This window comes from Marmota flaviventris, chromosome 19, assembly GCF_047511675.1.
Source record: "Marmota flaviventris isolate mMarFla1 chromosome 19, mMarFla1.hap1, whole genome shotgun sequence".
NCBI lineage: Eukaryota > Metazoa > Chordata > Mammalia > Rodentia > Sciuridae > Marmota > Marmota flaviventris.
In genome coordinates this window covers 22158232-22177731 of record NC_092516.1, presented here as the reverse complement: position 1 = coordinate 22177731, position 19500 = coordinate 22158232, and the positions used below count along the sequence as shown (strand labels likewise).

The 19500-nt window shown below is 47.0% G+C and overlaps 2 protein-coding genes across 2 annotated transcripts; one reads left to right on the top strand and one right to left on the bottom strand.

Moving 5' to 3' along the window:
* The first annotated feature begins 1374 nt into the window (after positions 1–1374).
* Rusf1 (RUS family member 1) lies at positions 1375–14042 on the top strand. Its single transcript, XM_027948480.3, has 13 exons — positions 1375–1720; positions 2125–2239; positions 5851–5896; positions 7003–7035; positions 7126–7231; positions 8216–8317; positions 10189–10259; positions 10339–10523; positions 10605–10662; positions 11091–11161; positions 11789–11932; positions 12028–12105; positions 12586–14042. Exons 1-13 carry the CDS (start codon positions 1424–1426, stop codon positions 12681–12683), a joined length of 1404 nt encoding a protein of 467 aa, XP_027804281.1. The 5' UTR covers positions 1375–1423; the 3' UTR covers positions 12684–14042.
* Slc5a2 (solute carrier family 5 member 2) lies at positions 13008–19484 on the bottom strand. The gene is made up of 14 exons (XM_071605775.1): positions 19359–19484; positions 18751–18822; positions 18566–18670; positions 17541–17705; positions 17126–17231; positions 16289–16369; positions 15919–16148; positions 15461–15596; positions 15121–15228; positions 14824–14974; positions 14518–14686; positions 14230–14445; positions 13321–13450; positions 13008–13234 (listed from the first exon to the last, which is right to left on the bottom strand). The coding sequence occupies exons 1-14, from the start codon at positions 19482–19484 to the stop codon at positions 13008–13010; spliced, it is 2022 nt and encodes a 673-aa protein (XP_071461876.1).
* Positions 19485–19500: the final 16 nt, after the last annotated feature.

Sequence of the window (19500 nt, the reverse complement as noted above, 5' to 3'; positions counted from 1 at the left end):
CAAATTCATCTACTCACTTGAAAAGTCCCTCTAAAAGACTAATGACTTGAAGACAAATTATTGGGGGCAATGAAAGAGATTTATTTGGAAATCCAGCAAACCCAAGTGAATGGGAGGCTATCTCTAACCAAGACCATCTTACGGAACTCAAGTATGCAAAGAGGCTTTCTAGGGAAGAAAAGCAAGGCAAGGGGAGCATTGTTCAAGAAAGAACTGATGACTAAAGACTTCTAGGTGCTGCTCCAGTGGCCTGGAAACCAACATTATCTTAGTTACTCTTACCTTGGTGTCTTAAGTCTCAAAGACAAAGAGAAAGATTAGGTAAATTTAGATAAAATCAATCTTGTATTATTGTTCCAGAAAAAACATTTCTTAAATGATTAATATGTCAACATGCAGAGTTGAGCAGAAACATTCTAATCCAAAAGTTAAGGTAGCAAGGAGATATACAGTATGAAGGCAGAGAAGCCAAGCCTTTTCATCCTATTTTAGTTGCCAGTCAGATATCTGCAGGCCTAAGTGAAGAGTCAGTGCCTTCAGCAAAAGCAGCCTTCAAGTCTCTGAAGAATAACCTAGGTAGAACTGTTATCATCATAACCAACAGGTCTAAAAGTGTTATCTACAGCAAAGTTAGTGGGAGACTAATTATATATTGCTCAGCTACTGTGACCTCCAAAATTTTTTATTTTTAAGGACAACTAAAAGCAAGTAAAGCTAAAGGGCTTATTTAGGTTTTCCCTGAGTTACACAGGGACACCAGAAGAGGGTAGGGCAACTGGGTGGCTCAATAGGGCCTCAGGGATCATCTTGTGAAATTTCTTCTCTTCATGCATTCATTCATTCATTCATAAGTATCTTTTAGCATCTACTGTGAGTTAGGTAGAACTGACAACAAAAGAGAGAGAGAGAGAGACAGAGACAGAGACAGAGAGAATATTGTCTTTACCCTCACAGCAAAGGAGATCAATTGGAAGGGATTTGAATCTGAAGCCTGTACATCCTTCAAGATGCAGAGAGAGAGAGACACTGATTAACCCAAAGCCACACAGCTAAAAATTGTGCAGCCCCACAAAGTCTAACGATTAAAACCGTTTCCCTAGAGATGACTTGTTTCCTTTTCCCCAAAAGTGAAAGTTCAGGTCACAAGGAATTAAAATGTCTTTCAGGGCCAAAAGCCCCCATTGCTTCTGTGTCCAAATACAATTTGCTACCTCGCCCCCGACACCCCCCCACCCCCACCCCCCACCCCCCACCCCCGCCAAAAAAAAAAAAAATTTCCGGATCAATCCTGCAGTATTCAAGTAGGGTTGCAGAAGCCCGCTGTCAATTAGCGAAAGAATGTTGCCCCTCCGCAGCCGCCGTAGCCGAGCCGGAAGTGTAGCCTGGCCTGTCTTCTAGCAGGATTCCGACAAAGAGGGTAGAGATGGCTGACGTGGCGAGTCTTGAAACCCCACTGTGCTCGGAACAGTTTGGCTCCGGAGCTGCACGGGGCTGCCGCGCCGCCCCTGACGGCAGCCTGCAATGGGAAGCGGAGGAAAGGCGCTGGTGGAGATTCCCCGCCTTCGCGGTGAAACCCAGAGGACGAGAAGGGGACGGAGAGGGGTCTCCTGGGGCCGCTTTACTGCCTCTGTCGGGTCTGCAGGCAGTTTTCCTGCCTCAAGGCTTCCCCGATAGCGTCAGCCCCGATTATCTGCCTTACCAGATATGGGACTCCGTGCAGGTCAGCCCAGCCGTCCGGGGCAGATGTAGGCATATGACTGGAGGTTAGGGAACGGAGCAGGCCACCTCCCTGCTCATTTATAAACAGGAGACTGGCCGAGCCTTGGCGCACACCTGTAATCCCAGCAGCTGTGGACGCTGAGGCTAGAGGATCACGAGTTGAAGCCAGCCTAAGCAACTTAGCGAGCCCATGTCTCTAAATAAAATATAAAAAAGGACTGAGGATGTGACTCATTGGTTAAGCCTGGGTTCAATCCCTGATTCCAATAAATAAATAAACGCGAGACTGGATCCCAGAGCGTAACTATGACATGTACTAGGCCATACACCAAGAAGAATTGATAATAGAACGTAGACCGCCTTACTCCTGCGACCACTTATCACACCCCTTCTTTTCTTCCTCAGGCCTTTGCTTCCAGCCTGTCCGGCTCCCTGGCCACGCATGCAGTCTTGTTGGGCATAGGTGTGGGGAACGCAAAAGCCTCTGTTTCAGCTGCCACGGCCACCTGGCTTGTGAAAGGTGAGCAGGACCCCTGGAGCCTCACCTGTTGCTCTCAGCCATGCCTTTTCTTTGGCCTCCTTTTCCTCCACTGCAAAACCCAGCCCTGCTTTCCCACTTGATCGTGTTTGGACCTCCAGCTCTGGGCTCTGACATGTGTATGCTGCAGGTAGCATACAAAAGCCAAGTATCCCCAGTGCTTAGAACAGCGTTTTATACCTTCATCCCTTACACCAGCCCGGCCCCTGCACTAGTTGCCCATACAAACTGCAGAGTCCCTAAATCATTTGGATCCCAAATCCCCAAATTAACTGCCCCCTCCCCTTTACACCAAGTCTCTGTAGAGATTTGCATGAAAATGTAATTTTTTAAATCAAACCAACCACCTAGGATTGATTTTTTTTAATGGAAATTGGTTAGTTCGTGGGGGGAGAAGGATGTAGTTGGTCCTGAGTAAAAGAAGGTTCTGGAAAGGATAAATGGTATCCTGTATCCTCTAAGATACTAGATGCTGCTGTAGGTGGTAACTATAGTGACCATCTGCTGAGTGTGTACAATTTTTTTAAAAAATCACTGAGGGGGAAAAAAAGATATAGTTTGGTACTGTGTAACCTACAAAGTGAAGTATAGAATAAAAGGGAAACTACCACTCATTCTTCAGGAGTACACATTGGCCACTGTCCTTTGTCCCTCACCTCTATTCCTAATGGATGTTTAAATCAAATCTAAGGGGAAGTGCATTCTCTTCTAGCTTCTGTCTGACCACACCTCTGGTGAGCCTTTCTATATCTTTTGGAGAATCAGGAGGCTTCTGCTAATATCTTATTAATAAGGCTGAGCAAACTGTCTAGATAAGAGTCACCTCTGAAAAACTTTCTCTGATAGTGCATGCTAGTGGAGAGGTGATGGTAATCTGGCTTGTTGTCCTGATTGTCTCTTTGTTTAATGAAAACAGTAAGCTAACAGTGCTTACTGTCAGTCTTTGTATGCTGATTCAGTTTTCACAGTAGCTCTGACATAGATATAGCCATTATCCCCATTTTATAGATGAGAAACCCATTGCTCACATCCAATTTAAGTGGAGTTAAATACTTAGGTTCAAGTGGTAGGGCATGGACTTGAACCTAAATGATTTACCTCCAGAGTCTATTTTCATGTTACCATATCCTGTTGAATTTGAATCTTTTCCAATACTCTCCTGTTGGCTAAGTTTTTGGAAAGCAGTTGGAATTTGGGTCAGTAGTTGATTTTTTTTTAATATGTCATTTCTTAGCACCCCAGTCTCATCCCCTAGTATGTTGCCTATGTATGTCTTCAACTCAGATAAGTTATTAAGAAAAAATAAGACAATTTGAAGGTATGAAAAAAATATCCACTTATTTTACAATCAGTTTTCATGTTAAAAGAAGCCCTGTTAATTAGGATTTTACAAGCTTGTTTCCATCAAACATAAGAAATTTGTATGCAGAGGATCATATAAGAAACTCCCTTGTAATTTTTTGATGTGAACATTTTCAGCTACAGACCTCATGCAATGAGGTTAATTGTTACAATTAGTAATAGTACTACTACTAGAAGCTAATACTTTGACAGCCTACTGCAAGCCAGGTGTTTTGCCCACGTACATGTAAATGTGTCTTAATCCCTGCAGCAGCCTTGGATACCATTATTCATTTTTCAGGTTGGAGAAACTGAGGCACATAAAAGTTAAGTAACTTGTCTAAGTTCACTTAGGGCCAGGATTTGGATCCAGGCTGACTGACGCCTGTGTTCCACTCTTCACTATCACACTGTGCCAGTTAGTATTTTAGAGTAGAGTCAAATATAGTTTGCAGACAGCTGATTCCTACTAGACTCAGACGTTTCTAGATTTTACAGCTCTGCTAATTGTGAGATGAGGAAGAGTAGGTGGGAATTAAGTTTCCTTTTCTGGTGGACAATATTGACTTTCACATATTAAGGGAGGTATTATTATATTATTAATGCATCCTTATGCCAATCTGCAGGTGCTGATGGGTGCCCTGCAAACTGCCTCAAAGAAAGGTAGAGTAGGCTCCCTTTGTGTTAAGTGGCTGAGGAAGATAATACACAATTTGTTGACTGTATAGTCAAAGGAAAGATAAATGGAGTCTGGCCCAGTGGGCTCCCCTCCCTCTCAACCAATAAAAGTGGTTTTGCCATTTTTTAAGTCACTAAGTTGATCCAGTATAAGAATTTAAATGGAACAATGAGAATTTTATTTAGAATGTAATATACTTCAGGGAAGAGGATAAGGTGAGTGACAGAAAAGAGGAAGCCTATAAAGCCATCTTGATGGGTATTACTTCCAGGGTCAGAAAGGGGACAGAAATGAAGTAGAACAGGCTGGATGGGAATGGGTTATATACATGCATCCTCTGAATGAGGTAGCTACTGCTCAGCCCCAGCTGATTGTGATAGTAAGGGAAGTAAGTCTTCCAGAAAATAAGTCATGTCCTCAAAGTCTTCCAGAAAAGCTAGAAATTCAATTTTTCTTATAAAGATATCCCAATTTTGTTCATGAGTCTTCTCTGAACTTCAATGGCTTTGTCTGTGAAAGAGAATGATCCTTCCCAAGTTTATAGGATGAGTGAAAATTGATAGGTGTAGGTATGTCAGGTGTCCACCAGAGTGCTTAACAGTCTCCCTCAAGTCCATAGTTGGTGAAGCATGTCCATTAAAAGACCTCAGTGCCCAAGAACAGAAGTTACTGCACATCTGTTTTCATTGGCAAATGGGGAGGATTGGCCTATGTCACCACCTTTGTATATTTTAGGATGCTCCTAACCTTCATTCCCACAACCTAGTTTCCTTTCTCGCTGGATCCTTCTCTTGAGGGTCTGTCACCTCAAGCTCAAGCAAATTGGAGTTCTCTGCCTATCCTACCTGTCCTTTCCAGTGCCCACCATGTGAGTACCTCCCGGTTATCTGGTTCTCAAACATTCCTTCCTTGTGATCCCCTTGCTGGGCTTAATGGGTGCTATCTCAGTATAAGATATGACCTGAATTAAAAATATTTTCTATAAAGAGCCAGGTGATAAATATTTTACCCATTGCAGGGTGTGTAGTCATAGCCACTCAGTTCAATCATTGTGTCACAAAAACAATCACAACAATCCATAAACAGATCTTTTGAAGAGTTTTACCAAATAGATATATATTCCTAAGCACTATGTGGTTTTAGTTTTAAAATTCTCTGAAAAATTATCTTGTGCTATCTAGGCTTCATGCAAGATTTTAATACTAGTATTCATCTATGTTGATGTGAGGAGTTGGGGTTCATTGTGCATTATTCATATGCCACTGAGTGAACACACCAGAATTTATACATTCTTTTCTCAGTGAGCATTTGCGTATCCCAGTTTCTTGATGTTTTTAACAATGCTGCAAAGAATATTTCTTGTCTGTGTCTTTCAGTGTACATGTGTACATAGTTCTCTTGGGCACTTCTGACCACATCAGACAGCTATGTCTGTTCAGAACTTATCATACTACATGCACCTCCTAAGGACAGTGTGACCCAGGGTGAATTAGCCAGTTCCATGCTAGAGTCTGCCAGGCTCTGCAGCTCCTAAATCTCTTCCTTGTTCCTTACCAATGCCTTTCTTCCCCAGATTCAACTGGCATGCTGGGCCGTATCATCTTTGCCTGGTGGAAGGGGTGAGTTTCTCTTCCTAGGCAGCAGACCTAAAGCAATACTCCCCAGTTGTGGTAGTCATGATAGTAATAATGTCACCTTCAATGATGATTGCAAAGGTCAATGCAATAGTCTGAATGTGCTTAGCACATTGCATGGCACATAATAAGGACTCAACTGTGTCCCATAAGCACTGTATATATTTCTCGAATCCTTATAACAACTTTATAGGGTAGGATTGAATGTGTACATTTTAAAGATGTGAATCATGCCTAGAAGAGGCTTGTTACCTAAGCCATATGATCTGTATTAGTGAAATAGGATTTGAACCCAAAGCATGTACTCTTTCCATGGTATCAACTGGTTTATTGGGCAGAACCCCCGGTCAGGCACATATATTCAGAAGTTCCACTCTGTATTTGCTGTATACCCTACCCAAGAATGCTCTCCCTTTTCCTCCAGGAGATTTCAAATTAAGGTTTGGGACTAATGCTGTAAATTCTGAACTGGACTGAGGGCTGCAGCATTTCCTGCCACTGGGATTTTAGAGAAATGGTATCCAGGTGTTTATGCACAGGCCAGGGACACAAGGACAGAAGAGGTAGCCATCTGTGGTGTCATATAACAGAAATATCCTCTATGTATGTTAGACCCCAGCTCTTTTCTTGGCCTTTCTCCCATCTCCACCCACTGTGGATGTGATCCAAGAGAATTTGTATCAGATATCAGTAACATGCAGAATTATACTGAATTTAGTGTTTACCAGTTTGAAATATATGGACTTTTTTCTGGATATCCTCAATGAAGCAGGAAGGAGAGAGGTGAAGAACCCAGGAACAGCCTCACTCAAAGGATGGCAAAGGTTAGGGGTCAGCCACAAAACAGATTTTTCCCTTGGTAAGTCATGGATTAGTAAGGGGAAAACAGTTGCCTGAAGGTTCTCCCACTTAATGGTCACATTTTAGGCAGCAGTGACAAGATATGAGAACAGATATGTGGCTAGAGGTATGTGTTTTCCCTGAACTCTTTAGATCTTGTCATGGCCTAGGACTCCCCACACTACCCACAGGATGTTTTTTCTCCTTTTTCTCCTTCATTTTAAATTGCAACAACATTTTATTCCCTGCAGGGGCAAATTGGACTGCAACGCAAAGCAGTGGAGGTGAGGAAGGGACTGGGACAGAGAGGAGGAGTTGTCTTCTACTATGAAGGTCTCTTGTCTCTGACTTCTAACCTCTGATCCTTCCACCAGGCTTTTTGCTGACATTCTCAACGATTTAGCCATGTTCCTCGAGATTATGGCTCCCATTTACCCAATCTGTTTCACCATGACCGTCAGCACCAGCAACCTGGCCAAGGTATCCACCTCTAGGGCACCCCTTTGCCCAAGATCCATCTGCCTTGGTAGTGCTCTATGTGGGCTCATCTGGGCCTGTGCTCAAGGTATTTCTAAAAGAATAGAAAGTTAAGATGTTTCTACTCAGACCCAGCCAAGTTTTCTGATCTGTCTCTAGCCAGATAGCCCTACTCAGTCATCAGTCCAAGGCAGTGTTCAGAACCACTGGTGAGGGAGCTCTAAGCTGAGGGAAAGTACTAGTCTTCTGTCAACATTTGGAGACAAGCTTCCTGGCCATTTTCCATTCTTTGAGTAAAATATCTATTGAGGGCTGGGGTTGTGGCTCAGTGGTAGAGTGCTCACCTAGCACACATGAGGCACTGGGTTCTATCCTCAGCACCACATAAAATAAAATAAAGGTATTGTGTCCACCTACAACTAAAAATATATACATTAAAAAATCTATTGAACATTTTCTGTGTGTTTGGCATCTAAAAGGGGCTAAATTTATAGTGAATATAAACATAAAGTGAATGAAGGTGATGAGAGGTCAGGGCCTCTGGTGTAGGTTTTGAATTATCCTGAAAGACTAAAGAGGGCTTAACTGGGACAGAAAGAGTTGAAATGTTACAGGCAGGCATAAAGTTGGAAACCAGACTTGTCTTGGTTGCTTAGCAAGATGGAGGATGTAGCCAAAGTAGGAGTTGGAGGTTGGGGAATATCTGAGCCAAGAATGATCTTTAAGCTTCCATCTTGAAGAAGGAAATTGATGTTCCTGGGGCCAGGTTCACAGGGAGATATTGGCAGGCAGGACTTTAGTTTTCTCCTAGAACAGTACAGGAAAGGTGTACCTAGGAAGAGTGCAGGGTGAGAACTGGATACCAGGGCAGCCTTCAGTGCTTTGCTGGGGGGTCACTTCAGGACTTGTTTTCTCAAACTGGTATGAGTCATTTACTTGGTTTACCCACAGAAAGGGTGACCTTCATTCTTTCCTTTCCCCACCCAGTGCATTGTGAGTGTGGCTGGTGGGGCCACTCGAGCTGCACTGACTGTGCACCAGGCTCGGAGAAACAACATGGCCGATGTATCAGCCAAGGATAGCAGCCAGGTAAGCAACCAGGATTGGAGGGCCTGGGGAGGGCAGGGGAGAAGTCAGACCAGAACACAAGTTGGGAGTATGGAGAGAAGTACCTGAGTGCCCCTGGGAAAGGAACAGATGGAAGACACCAAGGAAGTGTTGCCTACTGTGACTGTCAGGATATACACACACACACATACACACAGGTCTGAGGACACCACTCTGGTGTCAACAAAGCCAAACTGATCTCAGCCCTTGCCCATTGCCTTTATGACTAAGAGTGAGCCCTCACCCTTGCTTTCTAGGCCATATCCCACTTCGGGAGCTAGATGTTCTGATCACAGGAGGTCCAGCATACAAAGACACTTGGCAAGTCAAAATGTACTCAACATGGGGCTGTTAGGATCACAAACCAGAGACCTCCACTTAGCAGTTTAGCAGGCCCTGACCAATGAAGCCTGGAGAAGGGGGATAGGGACATTCTTAAAACTGAATCCTGTAGGTATTAGATTTTCCCCAAACTCCTGAGCTCAGTGCTCATGTGCATTGTATCATTTAACTCTCAAACACACTCTAAGGTAGATACTATTATTATCCCTGTCTTAACAGATGACAAAAATAAGGCCCAGGGAAGCTCCAGAGATGTGAGGTGGTTTTCTTTGACACTGAAGCAATTTAAGAACTTCTTTTCTATCCAGTCCTACTTTCCTGCCTTCTCCCATATTGTTTTGTTCAATAATACTAACACAAACTAACATGTTTAAAGCACTAATCACATGCCAAGTATTTCTTTTCTAAAAACTCCTTAAATCCTTAGTGTTATTTTGTAGTAAATATTCATTAGGACCATTGTACAGATGAGGAAGTAAAGAATATAGAGTTCTAATCCATGTAAGTGCCCCTAGGCAAGTCCTTTCTCTCAAGAAATGGTTGAACTAGTTCTTCTGTAGGGTCTCTTTCAGTTCTAATTCTACAAGGTTGTAAAAGTGGAAAAAATAAATACTGGGCCCTTCTCTTTAGGATCACCCAGCTTCTTGACCTGGTCTCTCACTGGCTCCCAGCCCTGCCTCATCCCAAGCAATTTTTTTCCAAGGTTCCAGGGCTTCCTCAGTGAGGCAGGAATACACACAGGCAACATGCACCAGGTTGTAGATCCACAGCAGACCCTGCTTTCTGATGATGTTGTTTTGTTGCCACTCCATGTGGCACTACTAGAAATGACTATTTTGCCTACAAAAGAGGAGTTTCCTCTGTTCCTGTACTCCAAGGGCCCTGATCCCTCATGCACAGCCTTCATTCCACAGCCCACACCTTACCAGGAAGGCTAGATAAAAAGAGCCCTCCAGCTTCTGCACCCTGTGTGCCAGGATCAACTCTCCCTGGAACTCCAGCTAGTCAGGAATACCAATCCAGACTCCTCCTCCTCCCTCATGATGATTTGGAGTCAGGCAGTCTGGGATCTTTTCACATATTGTATCCTCCATCTGGCCATCAGCATATTCTGATAACGTGAGTTCACAAGGGAAGAGGTTTGGGCCCTTTTGTTCCTTTCCTGCAGTGTGGTTTCCTGACCCTTTTGCAGATTTGTCAGTTATTGCATACCAAGAGATTTGAGAGTCATTTGCCTTTTTAAATGACTATTTAAAAGTAGTTCTTCACACAGCAGGGAGTGCCTAAGTATGGATGACTTGCAAACAAAGAAGACATGTTCCAGGGCAGTTCTAAGGGTATTGAATGTACATGGGCAGAGTAGTAGCTGTCCAGATTCACTCACCAAAAATGTTAGCAATTTATTCAGTACCCCTATTAGAGTAGGAAGGCATGCAGTGAAAGGTACTTAAAACTGGAAGACTGGCCTGGATGGGAGCCTTCCAACTCCTGACACCTCTGCCATTTTCCAGGAGACGCTGGTGAACCTAGCAGGGCTCCTGGTCAGCCTCTTGATGCTTCCTCTGGTGTCAGATTGCCCTAGGTAAGCCAGGAGCAAGACTGGGGAGCAGATGCCCAACTGGGTCTCTACCCACATTGGCCTTTTCACTCTGTTGCCCCAGCCTCAGCCTTGGATGTTTCTTCCTCCTCACTACTCTCCACATCTATGCCAACTACCGGGCAGTCCGTGCCCTTGTCATAGAGACTTTGAATGAAAGCCGGCTTCAGCTGGTCCTGAAGCACTTCCTTCAGAGGGGAGAGATACTTGACCCCACTTCAGCCAATCAGATGGAGCCATTGTGGACAGGTGACCCAACCCTTTGGTCTCAAAACCAGTGTTTCCCAGCCTCTCCCCATGCCTGGGAATATTAACTCCAGCTTCCTGCAGGTTTCTGGCCATCTCTGTCTCTTTCCCTGGGTGTTCCATTGCACCGCCTGATCTCCAGGTGAGTCGCCCAGATATCCCACTCAATGCTGCTTCTTCCCACAATTCCCAGACATGCTTCTTGTTCAACTTACACATTGCCTCTCCTCACCAGGTTCCACTTTGCTATTCTATGTTTTTCATTTTCACTGAACAGACTTGAGGGTCAGCATGAGATCTAGAGAGCAGCAGGGTATATAATATAGTGTATAAAAGAAATACGGTTTATTGAATGAAGGAAAGCTGGTGGGAAAATGGGTGATTTCATACAGGAAGAAAGGAAGGATGGATCTGGGGTGTATAGGTTATGGCTAAGGAATAGATGGGAAGTGAGTGAAAGACAGATAAAGTATGGACAGTTATGTGAAGGACCCACCCTTAACAGTTTGACCAGATGAGGACTCCTCCCTTCACTTTCCCCTCCCCCCACTGCATTCCTCTCTCCACCAGTGTCTTTGAGCTGCAGCAGCTGGTTGAGGGGCATCAAGAACCCTACCTCCTTTGCTGGAACCAGTCACGAAGTGAGTGTGCCACATTCTCCTAGCCTTAAACCCACCTTCATTACTCCTCTGTGGACAGTTTAGAGATAGCCTGTGTCCTTGAGGGCACCCTAAACTAAAACTTTGATGCATTCAATTTATAACTACATGCCCCTATGAAATTAATTTTATCACTCTGTAAAATGGAGCCATAGTAGTTGCCTTATTACCTTTAGCATTTTTCTGAAAGTCAAATAAGGTGATGACATAAAAACACTTTGTATATTGCCATGCACTCAAATAAGTTTATGATCTTTGCCTCTCCCTGGGGAATCATTCTTCTCTCCCATCCTGAGTCACCTCTTGGAGAAACAAGTCCTCGAGATTGCTGATATGTTGATATGTGTGTTAAAAGGTGTTAATCCTCACTAGCAAAATAAACCCACTTCAATGGGCTGCTGTGAAATTGCATTGTGAATTGAGCATTTCAGTTTGACCATTGGGAAGCAACAGGAGATGTAGTCAGATTGGGAAAGGGTGGGAAGAGAGCCTTCCATATTTGGTTAAGGCCTCTGGAGGAACACAGGTGAAGCATAAGTGGTGTAGGGTTAAGGGCATTTGGGTCAGTGGCCCTTCCCTAATACCCATCTTTCCCCTGGGTCTCTCCAGACCAAGTACAGGTAGTTCTGAGCCAGATGGCAGGCCCTGAGACAATCCTAAGGGCTGCCACACATGGGCTGGTACTTGGAGCCCTTCAAGAAGATGGACCACTTCCTGAAGAGCTGGAAGAGCTAAGAAACCGAGTGCGGGCAGGTAAGCACCTCATGGTCTAGACTACTGATGACTCAGAGAGGGGTGGAACATCTGTCCTGGTAAGGTATGAGAGCTGGTTCTGCATCCCACCCCAGGTGCTGAGAAAGATAGCTGGGTCATCATCAGAGAGACACATCAAGTGTTGAACAAGCTGTTCCCAAAGTTCTTGAAAGGTAACATTGACCCTGTGGCTTCTTAGACCCTAAAGCCCTCTCCTGTGGTGCTTGCCTATCCTTACCCCATGCTTTTTACCTGGGACATAAAAGACCTGACTTCTCTCTGTAATCTTAAGTCTGGGAATCAGTTTCCCTATCGATAAGATAAGATAAGGAAATTAGGATGAGGCTGTGTTGATGTTGAATGTCTGTGTAATCCCAGTTGGAATTTAGGAAACGGGAGAGAAGAGGGCTCACCTTTACTTATGATGTCCTTTTATCCAGTACTTACTCCATCCTGCCCCTTTTCCATGTGCTGTCTCTGAATTCTGCTGCAACCAGATAAGGTTTCAGCCTCATTTCAACCTCCCCCAGTAGAGGAGCCCAAGTAGTGCATAGAGTCTGCATCTGGCCTGTGCCTCTCCTTACCCATCTTCTAAGGGTCAGCCCAGATTCTCCTCCCACCATTTGTAGCCTCATCCTGTGACCTTTCCCCAGGATTACAGACAGCTGGCTGGAAGACTGAGAAGCACCAGCTAGAGGTGGATGAGTGGAGGGCCACGTGGCTCCTGTCTCCAGAAAAGAAGGTCTTGTGAGCAGTCCAGATGAAGGCCCAGGGCCCAGGACAGGAGCGTGGAGCAAGAACACTTAGACCACAACAGAACATAGAAAAAGCAACTTTATTTTTGCTTTAGGTGAATTGCTATGGCAGGTTGGCCAAGGCCTCATAGGAAGTGACTGCCAATCAGATGGACTGGACCCCAGGCAGAGATAAGGCAGGAAGAACGAAGACCTTCCCATTCTACTTTTGCCCCTTCTCCTCTCCCTTCCCTGGGAACTACTATAGGTTCTCCATCCCCAATTATTGTGAGGATGAGCCCTACCCTAGTTATGGCTCATGGTATCCAACACACTTGATGTTATGCATAAAAACCCCAGAAGAATGTGGCCACAGTCATCATAAGAAGGGCATTGAGGTTGACTACACGAGCCCAACTTGGGTCCTCACTGATATCCTCCAGCTGCCTGGCTGCTGCAGCCACCTCCTCCTGGGTAGGGGGTGGAGGACCACCTGCACGACCCCTACTCATTCCACAGAACCAGAGCAGGCACTGGCGGGATAAACCTGGTGCCACGGACTGAGGTTCTAAGAGAAATTGAGGTACTACAGTTAGTTTGAAGGAAATTCGCCCCCCAAGTTCCCAGGGCCCACCTCCCTAGGCAATTCCTTACCCTCCATCTCCACTGCATGCTCTGGATACCCATTCTGTACAGGGGGAGAGGTTGGACCTTCTAGCTCATCAGCATCCAGGTCCTCTCGTTCCTCCTTGCTGTGCCGGAGACTGAAAACCAGGCGATGGAGCTGGGAAGGGGTGGGAACAGAGACCAAGTGGGAGTTTCATTCTCCCACTTCTGTCCCTAAGACCTCTTGCCTACAGTGGCATACCAGCCTTGTCACTGCCCTCCCTCACATATCCTTGTCCAGTCTACATATCTAACCCAGGCTTAGCTCACTCAAACTCTAAGCTGCTCAGCTAGGTACTTAAAACCATTGACCTTGCTCACCCCCTGCTTCTACACGCCAAGTCTCCTGTACCCACCCAGAACTGTAGTACTATAGACTGGTCTTATAGTTCTGTTCACAGTGTTCCTTTCCTATGGGCATTTGCTCACAGTTTTCCTGCTGCTGAGGAAACTTTCCCATCCTTGCAGGCCCAGCCCTTTTGTCTTGCCTGCCTCAATCAGCCCTGCTCTGGAGTACCTGCCTTGGTTCAGCATAAGACCAAACTCTTACAAGATGATACTCTGTCCCTCTCAGCTACTAGTTGTATTCTGCATTTGAGTTCCAAAGGCCATACCCAGAATTGGCTTTGGGAAACTTTAATTGCCAACCCTCCAAAATGTTCAGCTCACCCTCCCCCCATTACTTCAAATAAATATCATTTAAATAAAAATGTGCTTGCTCTACAAATGCAACTTCAAACTGGTCTCCCAGCCAGCTCCTACTAATCCTTAGCATAGAAATTCAGGTCCTCCCCCACTGGGTATTTCTTGAATCAGACTGACAGATGGGGATGAAGATGGTTCTGGCTCAGACAGTGCAAGTCTGGTCACCCAGCCTGTCCAGAGGCCAACACTTACATGCTTTTGAGGAATAGGCTCAGTGCACAGGGAGACTATGAGAGTGAGGAGGCCAGAGCAGACGAAGAGCATGATGGCAAAGTACAGGTAGTGCACCCGGCAAATGAGTGCTGGGCATGCTGAGGGTCTCACACAGCTGCCAGACCCAAAGGAGAACTCAGGAATAAGGCGTGCCAGGCCCATCAGCAGGCCTCCAATCAGTCCCCAGAAGGCACCCTGTGGAAGAAACATCATTAGCCTGCTCAGGATACCCAAGCCCTGCCCCACATTCACAAGTACACTGCTTACCTTCTCATTAACACGGGGCACAAAGAGGGCAAGCACAAAGACTGCAGATACAGGTGGTGCCAAGTAGCTGGAGACTGACTGGATATAATCGAAGAGCTGCCCGCCCTGTGCTGCCTGCACTACTGGTAGCCAGGCCACTGACACTGCCACAATGAACACTACCCAGATCCTGCAGTTGGGAGCCATCAAAAGATTTTTACCCAGTTCCCTCCTGTCTCCCATAACCTTGCAGGTGCTTTATGCCCCCACCCCAGGCTCATTTGTGGGGCAGGAGTTGGGGGAGGGTAGAGGGAACCTAGGCCGCACCGTCCAACTATCAGCAACTCCCCTTCGCCTGCTCGAGGCCGCAAGCGTGTATAGATGTCCATGGTGAAAAGTGTGCTACTGCTGTTAAAGATTGACGCCAGCGAGGACATGAGTGCAGCCAGCATGACAGCCAACATAAGTCCACGAAGACCTGTGCATCAACAGGAGCTGTGAGGATGGAGCTTCCAGTGTGTCGCAAGGTGGGTGCAGGCTTGGCAATGAGTGACCCTTTACATTGGCAGTCTCCTGGCCTCCCTGCACATGTGGGCGGGGAGCATCCCAGGCACCTGTCCTCACCATTGGGCATGAGTTTCACAACAAGCCGTGGGTAGGCGATGTTGGAGCAGCCCACCTCAGTCCCACATATGCGTTTACACACCTCCGGTACCACACAGGCTACTTCGTCTGCAAAAAGAAGTCACAACAGGCTAGGACAGAGAATCTGCCTCCCTAGCAGATACTGGGAATACCAGCAGAGGAGAGAGATGGGGTCCCTGGTGGAAGGTGGGACTGGGATACTGGATTCCCAAAATTTAAAAAAGTAGCAAGAAATAGGACATAGGCACTTGAATCCTTGCATAAGAAGGGAGCTGGATGGGGCACAGACTGTTGGGCAGGACAGGAATGCAGATATTACCTGGGTAAAGAATGCGACTGATCATGCCTGGCATGACCATGAGAAACATGGGCAAAAGCTTCAGGTAGCCGCATAAGATGCAGCCCGCCTTGATGTGGGTCAGGTTCTTTCCAGCCAAACAGCGCTGCACTATGACCTATGAGAGGTGCATTCAACTACCATGTACTGTCCCCACACCCCACCCCTCAGGCCTTGCCACCCCCTCCCAGCTCTAATTTGCGCCCTGCTTCTGGTTCTGAGATGCCCCTTGTAGGTTTCCATCTTCAGATCCTGCCACCTGGTTCTATCTTAGCTCCACCAGGGCATGGCTCTTGCCCCATTAAACCATGCCTTCTACATAATTCCAGGGGCAGAGGTGAGGTGTGAGGGCATGGGGTCAGGCACCACCCATCTCAGCTCTGCTCAGGCATTTAGGATTCTACCCCAAATCCACTTCGGTCCATGCCCTGACCTCACACCTGGTCACTGCACCAGTACCAGCCTGAGACGATGGTAAGCCCCACGAGCAGTGCAGGCCAAGGCAAGTCCCCTGTCACAGGGTCCCGGAGCAGGTGGTAAGAGTCAGGCCGTGGCTGATAGCAGGAGCTGGAGATGTTGCCCACAGCCGGATCCTTGGACACCGTCAACGAAGTCATTGCTCCCAGGTATTTGTCGAAGAGCCCTGAATAGCCACCCACTTCGTGGAAAGCTGTGCAGACAAGGCCATCAGGGGACTAACACCAATACGAATACCATCCTTAGGACCCACATACTAGTGACTTGCAATATCCTGTCCCTGATTCTGGGTTGAGATCTCCATGCCCCTCCCCCATTGGCTGAGCCCCATACCGTAACCCGAGAGAACGATGGCACCCCCCAGAATGACGAAGGTCTGCACAGTATCCGTGTACATCAGTGCTGCCAGTCCTCCTGCAACAGGCCTGAATTAGTGGAGACTGCCCAGCTCCTGATCCCTAGCATATACGGTGTCTTTTTGAGAATTTGACAAGGAACCCCTCTCTGAAGAATATATCTCAAAATGATGGCCCATTCTCCAGGCTCATGCACTAGAGTACAGAGAAGCAGGGCTTGGACCAAGCAGAGGGTGGCTGAGTTTTAGGGCCCACTGATGCACTTCTTGGAAAAGCACCCACATGCAGTATCCCAGCTATTGATCCCTCTTGGCTGTTTTCTTGTCTAGGTAGTAAAAGGGAGTGATTCTCTAAGGTCTAATTCTGTTCCATCCCATCCCCAGAGACTGCCTGACAAGCCTGCCTTGGCACCAGATACCACCTACTTTATTCTGTTTCTGACCTGGGTCTCCACCCTGGGATCCTCAGAACTGCACTGAGTTTGGCTAGAGGTATTAGAGAATAGCCAAGCCACTATGTCCATTCAAGAAGAGCAAGAGCTGCAAAATTTTCATTTATCCTCAGTCCCCACTCTTAAGCCCAGCACCAACTAGGCACCCAAACCTCCAGGCCAAATCCAAGGGACAGAAGGGACAGAATATGACCTTGTTTTCCAAAGAGTTATTTCCTTCTGACTGGACCATATCACACTTCCAAACCTCTTTGTCCCACTTTCCTCTAGTGGCTTTCCTAAACCCCAACCACAGTTCCCAGCACATTTTAAAGCCAACTCCCAACCCCATGCCCACTCCACCTAAGGCCTTGCTGTAACTACCTGTCACAGTGTAAATCATGGTGATACCCAAGAGGGCAATGACAGAAGCATAGATGTTCCAGCCCAGAGCTTGCTGAATGAATACTGCACCAGAGAACATGTCCACCTTGGGGAAGAAGAGCAAGCATACAGGTCAGGACCCAGGGGCAAGGGCAATGACCAAGATCACCTCCTGCTTAGGCCACAATTTTATGTGGCCAAACCTTAAAGGTTCCCCCTTTTTTCAAAGCCCCGGCCTTCTCAGGTCCTACCCAGTGTGGTCACAGCCCCTGAAACCTATTCCTTTCAGACCCTGCCCCTATCATGATTCTTAAAATGATTTCTCCTAGGTCCCGCACCCTCCTGAGATCTGTAAGACCTCCACTAGGTGGCCCCTCCCTTCTAGGAGCTAGTACTGCCCGCCGCGCATGCGCACCGAAATCTTGGTGAAGATGTACAGAAATAGTGAGAGCACAGACAGGTAGAGGCGGATACGATGGCCACCGAAGCGCTTGCGCAGATACTGCGGCATCGTAATGACACCTGCGGTCAGGTACACAGGAGCGAAGAGCCAGCCGAGCAGCAGCACCACAAACAGCGCCTGTGGGTGCAGCGTAACAGTAAAGGGTGACTTCTTGTCTAGCATCCTGTCATGAGTCTTGCCTCGCCCCTAAAGGACCAGAGAGACCTTCTCTTCCAGAACAAGAAGGTCCCAGGAAGGTCTGCACCTGGGGCCCAGAGGACAACTGCAAAAGATGACCTTCGACCCTAGGCATTAAGGAAAGGAATTTTGACACCTTACTGGATCCTTAACTAGAGCCCTTTAGTCCCTCTCAGGCTACCACCACCACCCCCTCCACCCCATGCCCTGTCAGTCCCTCCCAGGAGGATCCTTATGTTCCTCCATGCCTTCTCAAGCATATGAACCCAAGCACAGAACCTGCAGACTGACCTCAGCATCTGTCAGGCATGGCTGTCTCCCCTCTCTTCTTAACCCACTCAGACCTTTTGTCTGTCCAGCCTCAGCTCAGAGGAAGGAAGCCCTGAGTTCAAAGCCCTGATTTTCCCCAATCCTCTAAGGTCAGCCCTAGTCCCAGAGCTTTGTCTCTTCATCAACTTCGACAAAGGGCTTTAATTTGAACCAGAGATCCTCACAGAGCCCAGCTTCAGATAGCATCAAAACATGTGCCTCTCCACCTCTGAGCTGCTTGGGCCATTTCAGAGAGGAGTGTATCAACACCTAGATAGGGTAGAGGCTGGTACCTGCTCATATATAGAAAGTCAGGAGCAGGACATACCCCTGCCCTGAAAGCGATCATCTTATGCATACCTCCAAACCAACTTCAACCCGTGACTGGATATCCCACCCCAGTCTCATATGCCCCCCTACCAGGAGCTTCCCCAAGGACTCTTCCAGGGGTTCCTGCTGGGATGGGGTTATTGTGGAAAAGGAAACCTCACGTTCCACTCAAATCCAGCCACAGCCAAGCCGCTTGCAGCACCAGTCCCTGCCAGGCCCACAAAGTGGCCACTGCCGATGTTGCTGGCGAAGAGAGAGGCTCCAACCTTGGTGATCAGAGATGGGGATGAGCCAGGCGGCTTCTCTAGAGTCCCTCCTCCCCATCCCATGGCTGAGCCGCTCTCACCGGCCACCAAATCATGCTTCGTCCTGCCAAGAAGTAGCCACCAATGGTGCCCCTGTTGGTTCTGCACATAGACTGGGGGACAAAATTGGGGGAAACCTGGGTTCAGGGCACATCTTTGGACTTCTTTAGCCTCCTCAACACATTCCTCAGCCTTGTTCCAGGCTGAAGATTAACCAGCACTCGGCTCCCCTGTTTGTTCATACCCCCACCCCCAACCTCCTCCCAGACATCCAGAGTGACCCAGGCCCCAATCCTGGTGTCCAACTACTCAAGCCTGAGTGTGGCTGGATTCTTTAACCTGACTTTTCTGAGGACCTGGGATATGGGCTGATAGTCAGCCATAATGTAGACAAAGGAACAGAGGCCTCAGAGTGCTAAACTTAATGAAAATCCATTGATCCCCCCTCATCTAGCACAATCCGAAGATTGAAAGACAAGGGGTTAATGTTGGCTAGGCATCACTGAGGCTTTCAAAAGATTTGATTGTCTTCCCAACCCTGCCTTTCTCCCTCAAAGATCTAGGCATCCTTCCCCCACACCTATTCAGGGTATCCAATAAGACCTTTTCCCCCAGGCCCCAGAAACCCAATACCCCTTCAACTTCTCACCCACAAGCCAACACCAATGACCAGCAAGAAATAAGCGGCAATGACCAAGATGTCAGCAGGATTGTCGATTAGGACCCTCTGGTCCCCTGGTCCTTGTTCAGAGCCTGCTTCTATATATTCCTCCATTCTGCCCAGGATCTGC